We start from the raw sequence: 15118 nt of genomic DNA on the forward strand, positions 1-15118 counted from the left end.
CAACAACATTTAGGAGCATTTTATAGACTCTCCTGTTCTCCCAGGCACTTGATGGCTGAAAGAAACTGTTCCCTGAAATTATTAGCCGTGAGGATATCTGGCTCCTTATAAATGTTTTTAACTCTACTTAAGTGCTTATTATGGGACGCAGGTGGTGTTGTGGGTTAAACCACAGAGCCTAGAACTTGCCGATCAGAAGGTGAGCTCCCATTGCTCAGTCCCTGCTCCTGCCAACCTAGCAATTCGAAAGCACATCAAAATGCAAGTAGATAAATAGGTACCACTCTGGCAGGATAGTAAACGGCATTTCCATGCGCTGCTCTGGTTCGCCAGAAGTGGCTTAGTCATGCTGGCCACATGACCCGGAAGCTGTACGCCGGCTCCCTCGGCCAGTAAAGCGAGATGAGCGCTGCAACCCCAGAGTCGGCCACGACTGGACCTAATGGTCAGGGGTCCCTTTATCTTTACCTTTAGTGCTTATTATATATTTTTATTTGTGGTGTTCTGCTGGCCTGGCCTTCCGGTGGTGGTGGTGGGGTTTTTACAGGGTGGGAGGGAGAGGCATAGAACTGCAAATAATATTTTAACAAGTTTACACACTGCGTCGCTTAAGATATCAACTTGTCTGAACTGCTTTCTTGGTGACTTTATTATGCCAACAGTCCGAAATCCATTAAAGCGAAACCAAATTGAGAAAAAAAGTTAAAAGCCTAACTAAAAATTAAAAACAGCTTTTTAAAAAAGCGGCAGAGAACTATCAGGAACCTTAAAAAATAATAATAATGAAGGAAAAACATGGGGGGGGGTTGTCCCCTGAAGCTGTATAGATTTCTTAATGGTCAGATGATGCGGTGGTACCACTGCAAACAAGGCCCTGCTCCGCACATCCAGGCCAACTGAAGTTCATTTGAGGTTCTTGTTGGAAGAGACATGATGATACATATATAAAAGTAGGCCCCTGCCTGAAACCCCAGAGAACAGCTGACAGTCAGTGTAGGCAATACTGAGCTAGACAGGCCAAAGCTGTGGCTCAAAATAAAGCAGCTTCTTGTGTTCTTATGTGGTTAAGCATCTATCAAGCTCAACCCTCAATGATCTCTCCAGGGATAGCCGAGATGGACCCTTCCTGAAGCCTGGAAAACCTCTGTCAGACAGCACTGATGAGCTAAACGGGCCAAAGATCTAATTCAGTATTATACAGCTTCTTATATTCCTCTTGCGTTTGTATGATTCTGCTCATGTCCTCTGGAGGCTTCTATCAGTAAGGAGAGGTGAGCTCCATCAATACTTTCCCCACAGCTCAGACATTCCTCAAGATTCCCCCAACTAGCAATCTATGGAGTGGTGTGGAGAAGCGAGCTCCAAAAGCAAACATTTTCCGCCCGCGTGAGCACATCTATTGCTCCTGCCTCTCGTGGATAATCTGATGTCTACGAAGGTGGTCGCTCCGGCCAAACTTCTTCCCACACTCCAGACATTTATACAATTTCTCCCTTGCGTGAACCATTCGATGGAAAGCAAGGTCTGAGCTCGCGCCGCAACTTCCTCCGCACTCGTACTGTTTCTCGCCAGCATTAATTATGTGACGGTTAACAAGATACGATTTGCAAGATAGACTCTCGTCACACTCTGAGCAACTGTACAGTTCCTCTCCCGGGTGTAAGCCTTGATGCAAAATCTGGGAGTCGTTCTGACTCAAGCTCTTTCCGCACATGAAGCACTTGCGCAGCTTTTCCAGCGGATGGATTCTTTGATAGGAAGAAAGATTTGCGTTCTGGCAGAAGCTTTCGTCGAAGTCTGCACACGGATATAGTTTCTCTCCAGCATGAATGCGTTGATGTGCAGTAAAAAGCCGGCTCCACCTAAATCTCTTTCCGCACTCCAAGCATTTGTACGGTTTCTCCCCCGTGTGAATTCTCTGATGTGCAATAAGGGACTTATCCCAGCTGAAGCTCTTTCCGCACTCCAGGCATTTGTACGGCTTCTCCCCGGTGTGGTTTCTCTGGTGACAAGTGAGGCTTGCGCTCTGACGGAAGCTCCTTCCGCAGACGGCGCATTTATACGGTTTCTCCTCCGCGTGGATTCTCTGATGGGAAGTAAGGGAGTCGCACCGGCTGAAGCTCTTGCCACACTCCAAGCATTTATACGGTTTCTCCCCTGTGTGGATTCTCTGATGAGAAGTAAGGCTTGCACTGTGGCTGAACCTTTTCCCACAAACTGAGCAGGCGTACGGTTTCTCTCCGGTGTGAATTCTCTGATGCGAAGCAAGGTTGTCGTGCCTGTTGAAGCTCTTTCCGCATTGTGGGCACATGTAAGGCTTTTCTCCCGTGTGAGTTCTCTGGTGCAGATTAAATGCTGACTGGCAACTGAAGGCTTTTCCACACTCGGCACACTTGATCCTTTTCTTTCCTTGGCATGTCGTGTGTTGTTTTGGGGCGTCACCATACCGACAAGCGGCAGATTTCTCCCCCTGCGTCTGAGTTTGTTTCTCCACCTGCTTCCTTGCTCCATCTTGACCCTCCAAGTTCTCCCCACCATACTGAGCCTTGGCTGTTTGCAACGACACGTCCAACTCTGCTCCCTCGTTCTCACTCTCCCAGACGTAACCTGCTGGAATATAAGGAGAAAACTGGATAAACCCTCTGATCAAGGGGAAAGCAGAACTGATTGTTGTAGGAGGACAAGTCTATCAGCTTCCCAGGATGAAGGTTAGGCTCTGCCTCCGTGGACCGCGAAGGCAACCCTCTGCCTCCACTGTTGGAAGGTATGAGGCCTGGGACTTGGGCTCGGACTCGGAACCAGAGGAGTCTTAGTCCGCACTGGATCCTTTGCCTCAGGCGGCATCTGAACCCAGTCTGGGGCCTGATCCTGAAGAGCCCCAGTCTGCACAGGTTCCCCTGCAACAAGAACCATAGAATCATAGAATCATAGAGTTGGAAGAGACCACAAGGGCCATCAAGTCCAACCCCCTGCCAAGCAGGAAAAAAGGTCCTTGGGATTTGATATCCTGCTTTATCACTACCCTAAGGAGTGTCAAAGCGGCTAAGAATCTCCTTTCCCTTCCTCCCCCACAACAAACACTCTGTGAGGTGAGTGGGGCTGAGAGACTTCAGAGAAGTGTGAGTGGCCCAAGGTCACCCAGCAGCTGCATGTGGAGGAGCAGGGAATCAAACCTAGTTCACCAGATTACGAGTCCACTGCTCTTAACCACTACACCACACTGGCTCTCCAGCTGGGCCAAGTCAGGGGCCTGAGCCTGCCCTGGCTCCAGATGCGGGGATTACCTCGTTGCCTTCAGCTGGGCCATCACCTACAGCTACTCCACTACCAGTTGGGTCAGGAGAGGCTGAGGCGGCCTCTGGGTCTGGTAACCCACCAACATCTCCCAAGCTGCAGAGACTGAGGTCTGGGAGAAGGAGAGACCTGAGTACTCGCAGGAGGAGTGCTCACTTCAGGCTGTCACCATCCGCCACAGAAGCCCTGTTGCACAAGCAAAAGTCCATGCACAGGGCTTCATCTTATGGGTCTTGTTAGATGAATCCTGCCCAACATTACAAAGCATACAGAAGAACAAGCCTTGCTCAGGCAGAACTGGCATGGCTTCTGTAAGGGCGAGACATGTCACCCAGAGATGGATGTTTTTTGTTGGGCAAATAGCACTGCTGAGGGGAGTTCATACCTTCAGCATCTCTAGATAAAGGCCAAAGGGATACTTACCTAAGGTAGTCACCATCCCAAGAATCTCCAGCATCACCTCCCTGTAAAGAGCCCTCTGGCTGGGCAGCATCAGGGCCCATTCCTCCTCAGTGAAATAGAGGGCCACCTCCTCAAAAGTCACTGGTCCCTGGAAAATAAAAAATGTCCTTCCCTCATCAATATCCACAGGCAGGGTGTGAAAAGTGCTTCTCCCTCACTTATGATTTGAAGGGATTTTTGGACACCGGCTTGGAAACTTCAGCTGAAGGGCAGCCTAAAAATACAATATGATCAATAATATTTTTAAGACTGCAAACTTGAGGGGGAAAGCCTGATTGTTTTTATTGATCTATAAGCTACTCAGAGATCCTTTTTTGGCTGAAGAGCAGGATAAATATATACAGTCGTACCTTGGAAGTCGAAGGGAATCCATTCCGGAAGTCCGTTTGACTTCCAAAATGTTCGGAAACCAAAGCACGGTTTCCGATTGGCTGCAGGAAGCTCCTGCGGTCAATCGGAAGCCGCGGAAGCCCCGTCGGACATTCAGCTTCCAAAAGAACGTTCGAAAACTGGAACACCCGCTTCCGGGTTTTGATCGTTTGGGAGCTGATTTGTTCAGGACCCGTTTCAGATCCAAGGTAAGACTGTACAGTGGTACCTCGGTTGTCAAACCTAATCGGTTCCAGAAGACCGTCCGACTTCCGCAATGTTCGACAACCGAGGCGCAATGGGCTGTCGGCAAAGTCAAAGGAGAAATTTGAGGGGGAGAAATTCAGCAGAAGCCGTTCGACTTCTGAGGTGCGTTCGAAAACCGAAGTATTCACTTCCGGGTTTTTGGCGTTCGAAAACCGAAATGTTTGGCTTCTGATATGCTTGAAAACCGAGGTACCACTGTATATATATCAATATATATATATCAATAAAGAGTATCCCTCCTACCTGAGGTGACTCCACAGCACCTGTCTCCATGCCAATGCAAAGGGGAGAGGGTCTGGAAAACATTTCAGATGCCATTTCACTACCTATGAGGGAAGATGAAAAGGGTCAAGCTATCTGCAACTTTCACCTCAAAGGGGGTATAAGGAGAGTTGGGGGAAACAGTTCAGAAATGAGCAACGGAAATGATCAAGGGGGCTGGGGAAACTCCCTTATGAGGAAAGGTTACAACATTTGTGACTTTTTTTATTTACGAAAAAAGGATAAGTATGTGTGGAAGGAAGGCAGACACACACACACACACACACACACACACACACACACACACAACAGAGGTACGTAAAATTATGCAGGGTGTGAATATTTAAAGTAGGATTTTATTTTATTTTTATTCATTTACTTATTAAATTTGTATACCGCCCATACACCCGCAGGTCTCAGGGCGGTTCACAGGATAAAATTACAATATAAAACCACAAAATACACAATAAAAATAAAAACAACCCAATAGCCGCCACCCAACACTTTTTAAAAGGCCATCGGATGACAATCAACCAAAGGCCCGGTTAAAGAGGAACGTTTTTGCCTGAATTCAAGCTCATCCAGTTGAAGTTGAAGGTTGGAAGATTCAGGGCAAGACAAAAGGAAGGCCTTGTTCACACAGCACATTATTAAATGATGGAACTCTCTTCCACAAGAGGCAGTGATGGCCACAAACTTGGATGGTGTTAAAATACAATTGGAAAAGATTCATATAGAGGAGACGGCTATCAATGGCTGCTTGCCACAACAGCTACCATACATTCCACCTCCACTGCAGTGATGCTGGGAACTCCTCCTCTCAATTCCGCCTTCCATTGGCCGGCTTTCTTGAGCACGCAAAATTGATTAGGATTGCCAATGTTGTTGTTTTTCCCCCCTGACCTTGCTCCTGTGCAGTTTAACATTCACTACCAGGCACCTGGCAATGTGGCATGAGAGCCTCCTGTTGCAGGGATTTATGTATAGGTTGGGGGTTTGCCCCTCCAGCAGATATCATGCACATGGAGCCCACTACCAAAATCAGCACAATCACTTTTGTGATTTGTCCTCACAAAACACTTCCTCGCCGTTTCTTCCTGTCTATTCGTAGGGCCTCTGCTGCACGATACCAAATGCAAGAATTCACTGATAAATGTACCTATGTACTGGCTCACTAGGAAAACTTCAGAAATTCATATAGACATGTGAGCTCAGCTACTCAGCAGCCCCTCTGCCTGAGTGGTAATCCCTGGCATCCTGATACCTGAGTGCCGGACAGGTAGCCATTCCAGAAATAACAAACTCAGATGAAGACAAAAGGGTGTGATTAACTTGGCTGGGAAACAGGGGAAATGCAAATATCTCTTTTGCTACACTTGATGGGTGTTTGGTGGAGGGCAAGGGGAACCATGGGGCAGGGTCCAGGATGCTCAGATTACTGCCACCAGACCTTCCCTTTCATGATGTAACTGTGATGTAGTTTGGGGGGGGTGTAACATGGGGATTAGCAACTAATAAAAGATTGGGGGCTCTTTTGTCGGGGCTTCCATCTTGTTCCACCTTGTGGCAGGTGGGAGTCCTGTCGGGACAGTTTTCAGTAAAGACCAAGCCTACTGGCTGCTGTTTTGCTCTGGTATTCCTGGCTGGTGTCCTTGTTTTTTGTCCAAGGGAGCCCTCAGATTTCTCCGGTAACACTCCCCACCCCGGCCCCCTTTCCATTTGTGGAAACGCTTCGTTTATGCCTTTCAGGAGTCTTTTGAAGGCACAAGAGCAAAGAGAGAGATGTGGAAGAGTGAAGGAAAGTGGCAACCTTAATTTTCGCAGCATAAGGAAATGATTGCAGGTTACTAGTGAATAAGGTCCCCAACACAGGAAACGAGAAGCAGTTGTAGGTTGGGGGGAGATAATGGATGGATGCTTACCTGCGGAGTGATTAACCTACCTGGATCTCTCAGTGCACGGAGCGCATCTCTTCAATGAGCCTAATAATTCGGTTAGGGGAAGAGCTCTTGCGGGAGTCCTGCTTTCCCCAGCACGCGGAATTATTTGCCTTAATCTTGCATTTCCCTCCCTGCGGCCGCCTTCAGCATCTCTGCCAAAGCAAGAAGAAACTCACGTGGGAAACTTTGCATTTCCCCCCCTTTCAGATCTGCGGAAGAGGAAAGGGGCACATACCCTCTCTCTCTCCCCCCCCCCCATCTCCTCCTCCTCTTTGCAATCTTCTGCTCTAGGAATGTGGGCTCAGACGCTGTTGCTGCTGTTAACCATTGAAGAGCAAATAGGGAGGGAGCTGCCTCTTTTTGGCATCCTTCAGAGAGAGAGAAAGCGAGAGAGCAGGAAAGGCGGGTGATTTCAGGTGCGCGTGTAAAATAGCTGAATGCGTCTCCATGAAAGAAGCAGTAGCTCCTTGCTTATAGAAAGCTAGCTTGCCAGGGAACGGGAAAACAAAACCTTTCTCCCCTGGTCCCTGGAATTTAAATTTGTGGCAACTGTGAAAAGGGCAAATTCCATGTTAGGGGTTATTAGGAACCTAAGAATAACTCTACATTAAAAAATTCCTTCCAGTAGCACCTTAAAGACCAACTAAGTTAGTTCTTGGTATGAGCTTTCGTGTGCATGCACACTTCTTCAGATACACACATAACTCTACAGTCCATGAGGCAGACGGAGGCAGCCACTTCAGGCCATAGCTGTCAACTTTTCCCTTTTCTTGCGAGGAATCCTATTCGGAATAAGGGAATTTCCCATAAAAAAGGGGAAAGTTGACAGCTATGCTTCAGGCAGTGGAAGCAAATACTAAAACCGTGGTACCTCGGGTTAAATACTTAATTCGTTCTGGAGGTCCATTCTTAACCTAAAACTGTTCTTAACCTGAAGCAACATGTTAGCTAATGGGGCCTCCCGCTGCTGCTGCACCACTGCTGCACGATTTCTGTTCTCATCCTGAAGCAAAGATCTCAACCCGAGGTACTATGTCTCGGTTAGCGGAATCTGTAACCTGAAGCATATGTAACCTGAAGCGTATGTAACCCGAGGTACCACTGTACTAACCCTAATCATTTATTTATTGTACCCCATCCATCTGACCAGGCTGTCCCGGCCACTCTGCGCCTGGCGGATCCAACAGGGTCATTCTTAGGTTCCTAATAGCCCCTAGCATAGGATTTGCCCTCTTGCCACAAATTCCAGGGGAAAAGGTTCTGTCCTTGTCTGTTCCCTGACATGCTGGCTTTCTATAAGCCAGGATTTGCTGCTTCTTTCATGGAGAAACATTCAGCTATTTCCCACAGGCTCCCTAAGTCTGCTCCTCTCCCAAGCAACCTGAGATTTGCCGTATCTGCCTGTCCTCCACCCTCTTCATCCCTTTGCAGATTCTGAGAGATCAAGAAGGAGGGGAGCTGGTCAGAGCAGGAGGGGGAGACCCCCTAACTTATTCACCAGCCTGACTCATCTCTGCCTCTTGGCTCCTCTCCTCTCCAGCCTCCTCTTCACCCATTAATACCTTGGTTCACGAGGGGCACTTTCCCTCAGTTACCCACTCTCTAAGCCAGGGGGCCTCAAACTTTTTAAACAGGGGGCCGGTTCACTGTGCCTCAGACACTGTTGTGGGCCGGACTATATTTTGAAAAATAATAATAAAATAAATATAAACAAATTCCTATGCACATTAACGTGTTATTGCTAATGACTTTCAGTTCAAACAATGTGGATTAAAGGTAAAGAAGGAATTGGCTGAATGGAAGGGAAAGATGGAGTTTTCCAACTTGAGCTATAGAAAGTGGAAACTGTGCCTTTTAAACTTGCTCATAAAGGGTCTAGAGTTAGGGGCAGAGGAAGCCAAGTTCGCCTATGACACAGGAACTTGCCAAGCTGAGTGAATGCGCTGCAAAATAATTAAGGCAGCAAATGCAATTCAGTTTCCATGAGCGTCAAGTGATGTCTGCCTCCGCTGAGAAGGCTCGATTTCCCTCGGTGTCGCAGTGGGTCAAGGAGCCTTCCCTCCCCAGCTGCCGGGCCCCCCAGGAGCCCCAATACTTCGCCTATGAGAGCCTGGAAGAGCTCCGCAGCTGCCTCTCGTCTGCCCGGCTCAGCTTGGCGCTGTAGTCCTCCAGAAGGCACAGCGCTTGCTGGGTGTCTGCAAAAGGACCACCGTTGCTGCGGGAAGCCCTTCTCCTCCCCACCCCGGACCCCAGCCCGGCTCTTCCCGCACAGGCGGCTGCGCTTGGAGATGCCCTCGCTGCCTTGCTTGGTCTGCACTTTGCACGCACTCAGAGGCTCCTGAGGAATTTCAGGGAGACTAGTCTGGCTCTGCTGTCCGTCACACCTGTCCTTAAGGGCGAGGGGTGTCTGGGTTTGGTCAGTTCCTTGTTGGAGCTTGGGGAGTTATTTAACCCTTGCAAACTAGGGTCTTTGTACTAATTTTAGTCAATGCATTCAAATGGAGAAGGCAGGGGAGCTTTAAGTTGAACAAATCCTTTAATTCCAGTATTTCTATTGTTCTATTGTCTCTTCCTAGAGAGTTTCCCAAAAAGAGACGCTAAACCACAGAGCCTAGGACTTGCCGATCAGAAGGTCAGCAGTTTGAATCCCCATGACGGGGTGAGCTCCTGTTGTTCGGTCCCTGCTCCTGGCAACCTAGCAGTTCGAAAGCATGTGATATTTTATTGTATTTTTGGTTTTGATGGAAGCCGCCCAGAGTGGCTGGGGAGGCCCAGCCAGATGGGCGGGGTATAAATAATAAATTATTATTATTATTATAAAAGCAGAGGTACCACACTGGCAGGAAGGTAAACGGTGTTTCCATTCCCTTTACTTTAGAGCAGGGGTGTCAAACTCAAATTCATCGGGGGCCGCATCAGCTTTTTGGTCACCCTCAAAGGGCCGGTTGTATCTGTAGGACTTTTTCAAAGTTATTTTTCCATAGGCACTGGTGTGTGTTGTCTTGAACCTATACACTATTTAATATACCTATTCCAGTACGATTTTAAATAAGAATAGAAGAAGAAATAATAATGATTTTTTAAAAAGATGACGAGATGGGCTTCCAGGCAGACTGGAGCTCCAACAGGGAGGAGACAGGAGCCTGTCCCAACAGAGCAGAGCAGAAGCAAATGTTGCCTCCCCCCGCCCTGCCGCCGCACTCAGGAGTCGGAGGATACGGAGCTGCAGTTTGGGCAGCAGCAGTTTCTTCCTTGCAAGGAAGCCCCAGCGGCACTGCGGGCGCGGGTGGCCAGGATGTCCTGCTGGGGCCTGAGCTGCTGCAGTTGCTCCCAGGGAGGGGGCTATCCGCCAAGTCCTCCGGCCCAGATAAAGCCGATGTGTTGGCGTGGGGAGGGGGCGGTGTTTCGTAGCCAGGCTCCCGCAGCCAAGTTGCTGGCAGGCTCCCACTTTGCTCCAGCCGCCCAGATGCCGGCGCAGTCCTCTTCAGGGTGGGAGGCGCCCCTGCTTTGCGGTGTGGCACACCGCCCGCCCGCCTCCCACCACCCCACTCTGCGCAGCTGCACCGGCAGCAGCCTCGCCTCTCCCAGCCCAGCCGGGGCGCACTGCCTGCTGCAGGATCTGCGCCTGGTCCCCGCTCTCCACCCGCCTCTGCCGTTCCCTTCCCCGCCTGCTGGCCCCGCTATTTACCCACCAGAGCCACCCCCAGCCAGCCCCGCCGCCCGCGCCCCCGGCCATCTCCTCGCCAGCTGCAGCGCCGCAGTGGCCTCTATTTGCGGCCCGAGCGAGTGAGTGGTGTCCCAAGCGTGGCTCTCGCTCCCTGCCCTCGCTGCCAGCCTCCGCGGCTCTCTTGGGCTCCAAAAGTTGCCGCGCGCGCGACCCGCCCCCTCGAGCAGCCGCGCCTGGGAGGCTCCGAGGGGCGGAGGCAGCCGGCTCCGAGCTCGGCTTCGCGGGACCGCCTCTTCCGCAGCGAGCCCCGGACTGGACCGAGCGAGCAGAAAGCCTCTTTGCCCGGCCCGCGAGGAGGCGAAAGTTGCGGGACCGGCCAGTAGGCAGCGCCGTTGCGGCGCGTTGGTTGGAGCCCTATCTGCAAGCAGGCAGGGAAGGCTGTTCACGTGGGTCACTTTTTATTTTATTTTTTTATAATATTTTTTATTGCTTTTTTCCAGGTACAAATATATAATCAGATATACGTCAAAAGCATTTTTACAGAAAAAAAGAAAGATTAAAGAAAGAAATTTTCCATTTTTCTGTCACAATTTTCAAAAACCATCGGACTTCCCCACATCCTCCGAACCCTGCATTCTTCACAATAAAAATAACAGCAAATTGTTACCTTGTTTCATGTGTTTTTTGTATTTTCCACTAACCATATTTTCAGTTTAGAATACCTATTATTAAGTCATTTTAATACCATATATTAAGTCCAAAAATTACTCTAAACTTTAATACTTTCATAGTTTTACCCTAGTTTCCTTCAAACATTTTTTACTGAAGCTAATTTTCTCCAAAGCTTAGCAAATTCTCAACATTCATATAACTTATAATATTTCGTGCATGCACATATAACTTATAATATTTCGTGCATGCACACGAAAGCTCATACCAAGAACTAACTTAGTTGGTCTTTAAGGTGCTACTGGAAGGAATTTTTTTATTTTGACTATGGCAGACCAACACGGCTACCTATCTGTAACAATTCCAAGTGTTAGTGCTGACCTTTAAAGCCCTAAACAGCCTCGGCCCAGTATACCTGAAGGAGGGTCTCCACCCCCATCGGTCCTCCTCCAAGGGCCTTCTGGTGGTTCCCTCACTGCAAGTTAGGATACAGGGAACCAGGCAGAGGGCCTTCTCGGTAGTGACGCCCGTCCTATGGTACGTCCTCCCTTCAGATGCCAAGGAAATAATAAATTGATGTTTTATTGTGTTTTTAATATTCTGTTGGGAGCCGCCCAGAGTGGCTGGGGAGGCCCAGCCAGATGAGTGGGGTATAAGTAATAAATTATTATTATTATTATTATTATTATTATTATTATTATTACTACTACTACTACTACTACTATAGGATTCTGCGGCAGTAACCAATCAGCATCTAACATGTTAAGGCATGAGAAATACTATTTTCTTGTTACTTACTTTTGCCTATACAGTCCATCTATCTGTACGTAACTGTATCTGCAAAAGCCTACAAGCTGTATATGTTTATTGTTTGAACCATTATGGTCATATGAAATATATACATAAATATGGCATTAAAATACAGTATTAGTCTATATTACACACACACAAACACACACATATACACACAAATAAGATTTTAGATGTCAATTAAATCTTTACAGTCCACCATATTCTCCTCAATGAACATTCTCAATTTTCGGGCAGCAACTGCAAGTCTCACAACTTTGTCACAGATTTCTCAAACGAGACAATAAATATGTGACTTTCTGTTGATCATCCGCACCAGGTATCTTACATAACAAATCAAGGATAAACTTGGTTCAGAATAGAGAGAGCATATTGGTAGAAATCTACCGCTTAGTTAAGGCATACACAAAGATGCTGTTTTGCAATAATTTTTTATAGCGTCACTCTAAATATTCTGAGCTCATAGTCTGAAGATGAAAGTCAGAAATGCTTACCGAAAAGAACAGATTGGTAATTCATATGAGAAAATTCTCAAGTTCATGTCTTATTTTAATTAAATACCAGTGTGGGGGCAGTGTTCAAAATTAGCCAGGCGCCAGACACAGTTTGCACCTGGCTACTGGCAACTTATCACTAGACAGATGGATATACATACTCCCAAAACTGTTTTACTGAGCCTGAACCTTTGCAACAGTAAAGTATTTGGTCCTTATCCTGCTTCCTTGCTGTACTGGAAAAGCCCTCGTGCATGGATGAAGGTGAAGAATTGCACATCGTCAAAGAGTGAGCTACTAATTCCCTACTAGGAAACACTGGTCTGCGAGTGCTCCAATTGGAGAACAGCTTTTACCACTGTAACGGAAGCTCTTTCCACACATCAGCTTTCATAGGGTTAGTCTCCTGAATGAGTTATCCGGTGTCGAGAAAGGTGATTACTGCGGCGGTAGCTCTTTCCACACTGCAAACATTTATATGGTTTGTCCCCTGTGTGAATTCTCCTATGTGCATGAAAGGTGCTAGAGTAACTGAAGCTTTTTCTACATTCCAAGCATTTATACGGTTTGCCCCCTGTATGAGTTCTTTGATGCAAAGTAAGGAGGCTACTGTGACCAAACCTCTTTCCACACTCCAGGCGTTCATGCGGTTTGTTCCCTGTACGAAGTGTCTGATGTCATTTAAGGTGAGAATTGCACTTGAAGCTTTCACCACACTCAATGCACTTATATGGCTTCTCCCCTGTGTGAATTCTATGGTGCATGTTAAGGGACCTGCTGTGACTGAAGCTCTTTCCACACTCCATGCATTTATAAAGTTTCTCCCCTGTGAGTTCTTTGATGTTTAGTAAAGGTACTATAGTCACTGAAGCTCTTTCCACACTCCATGCATTTATAAGGTTTTTCACCTGTATGAATTCGTCGATGCACATTAAGGGAGGCACTCTGATTGAAGCTCTTTCCACACTCCATGCATGTATATGGTTTTTCCCCTGTGTGAGTTCTTTGATGTTTAGTAAGGGTACTACTGTCAAAGAAACTCTTTCCACATTCCCAGCATTTATAAGGTTTCTCCCCTGTATGAGTTCTTTGATGCAAAGGAAGGTAGTCACTGTTTCTGAATCTCTTTCCACACTCCATGCATTCATAAGGTTTCTCCCCTGTATGAGTTCTTTGGTGCAAAGTAAGCTGGCCACTGTTTCTGAATCTCTTTCCACACTCCATGCATTTATAAGGTTTTTCACCTGTATGAGATCTTCGATGCACATTAAGGGAGGCACTGTGATTGAAGCTCTTTCCACACTCCATGCATGTATATGGTTTCTCCCCTATATGAGTTATCTGATGCACATTAAGTTGGCCACTGTTTCTGAATCTCTTTCCACACTCCATGCATTCATAAGGTTTCTCCCCTGTATGAGTTCTTTGATGCTCATTAAGTTGGCTACTCTTTCTGAAGCTCTTTCCACACTCCATGCATTTATAAGGCTTCTCCCCTGTATGAGTTATCTGATGCACATTAAGTAGACCACTGTTTCTGAATCTCTTTCCACACTCCATGCATTCATAAGGCTTCTCCCCTGTATGAGTTCTTTGATGCTCATTAAGGTGGCTACTCTTTCTGAAGCTCTTTCCACACTCCATGCATTTATAAGGCTTCTCCCCTGTATGAGTTCTTTGATGCTCATTAAGGTGGCTTCTCATTCTGAATCTCTTTCCACACTCCATGCATTCATAAGGTTTTTCACCTGAGTGTACGCTTTGATGTTTAGCAAGGGCTGAGCGACTACAGAATCTCTTTCCGCACACAGTACATTCATGTTTTTTCTCCACCCTGTTAATCTGATTTTCATCTTCTTGGGAAACACTGTGTTCATCCCTTGGCTTCACTGTTTCTCTCCCCTCTTGTTTGTTGGCTCCATCTTGAACCCCCAACCTCCTTTCGTTCTCTTGCTCCTCACCTCTTTCTGGCCAGACTTCTGGTGGTTCCTCCTCATCCAGGACCCCCCAAACATCTCCTGATGGAATAAAATTTTTAAAATAAAGGTTGATACAGCTGTTTCATTATTGAAACTCAAGGCCTGGCACTGTGTTAAAGGCGTTTTACATGAAAACAAATGATGTGATACCTGGTTTTAATAAAATATCACCATTTAATCAAGGGTTATTTGTATCAGAAAAGTTCTGGTGAGCAGTCCCTAAGATTAACCAAGCCATAAATAACACAATTTAAACCAGCAGGCAATAACATCAACAGAGCCTGCCTGCCTCTGGGCCTGTGTGAGGCAGCTGCCTCAGGTGTCACCCCCAAAGAGGCGTCACTGCTCAGCTTTGCTGCTAGTCTCCCCGGCCTCCAGGGGCAAAGTGGAACGGGCAGCAAAGCTCTGTGAGTCCTCTCCCCTCCAGCCATGTCCCGAAAAGGATCCTCCCCCAACAAGGGCAAGTCCTCAAGAGGGCAGACATTCCACCATTCAGCTTTGTCAGGATCTGAAAAGGCTCTTTGCCAGTGAATGGGGGGAGGCGTCTGACCCCTTGGAGGTCTGTTGGGGTGAGGGGGGACCACCCCACCCAACTTGCAGGGGTACGCTCCTTATGGATTTTGAGCCCCCATTGTGGGGGCAGAAGTGAGGCCACCCCTGAGCATTGATAATACAGCACTGCAACTCAGAGCAGCTTGAAATGTCTAGATCTGCAGAGCTTGTTGAAAAACCAAAATGAATAATAACAATAATAGCATTTATTTTATTTATATTCCAACTGTCTGGCTGGGTTTCCCAAGCCTCTCTGGGTGGCTTACAGCATATATAAAAATGCACCCAAACATCAAATACTAAGAAACAGAATATTCTATACATGCAACAAACAAACCAAAACATCAACAGAAA

General features: G+C 47.3%; 1 protein-coding gene across 2 annotated transcripts in view; it reads right to left on the minus strand.

Moving 5' to 3' along the window:
• Positions 1-958: 958 nt before the first annotated feature.
• LOC309524972 (uncharacterized protein) overlaps positions 959-15118 on the minus strand; it is a 55371-nt gene continuing 41211 nt past the window's right edge. The window contains exons 1-4 of one of the 2 annotated variants that reach the window (XM_082210249.1): positions 6592-6719; positions 4636-4714; positions 3718-3844; positions 959-2610 (exon numbers count right to left, since the gene is read on the minus strand). In XM_082210249.1, the coding sequence (XP_082066375.1) occupies positions 1397-2610; positions 3718-3844; positions 4636-4710 (1416 nt within the window). In that variant the 5' untranslated portion in view covers positions 4711-4714; positions 6592-6719 and the 3' untranslated portion in view covers positions 959-1396. Of the gene's footprint in view, positions 2611-3717; positions 3845-4635; positions 4715-6591; positions 6720-15118 lie in introns of those variants that run through there. The other variant, XM_082210250.1, reaches the window with a different exon arrangement.

The sequence above is a fragment of the Podarcis vaucheri genome (genome assembly GCF_965113315.1).
Source record: "Podarcis vaucheri genome assembly, chromosome: 2".
NCBI classification, from domain to species: Eukaryota; Metazoa; Chordata; class Lepidosauria; order Squamata; family Lacertidae; genus Podarcis; species Podarcis vaucheri.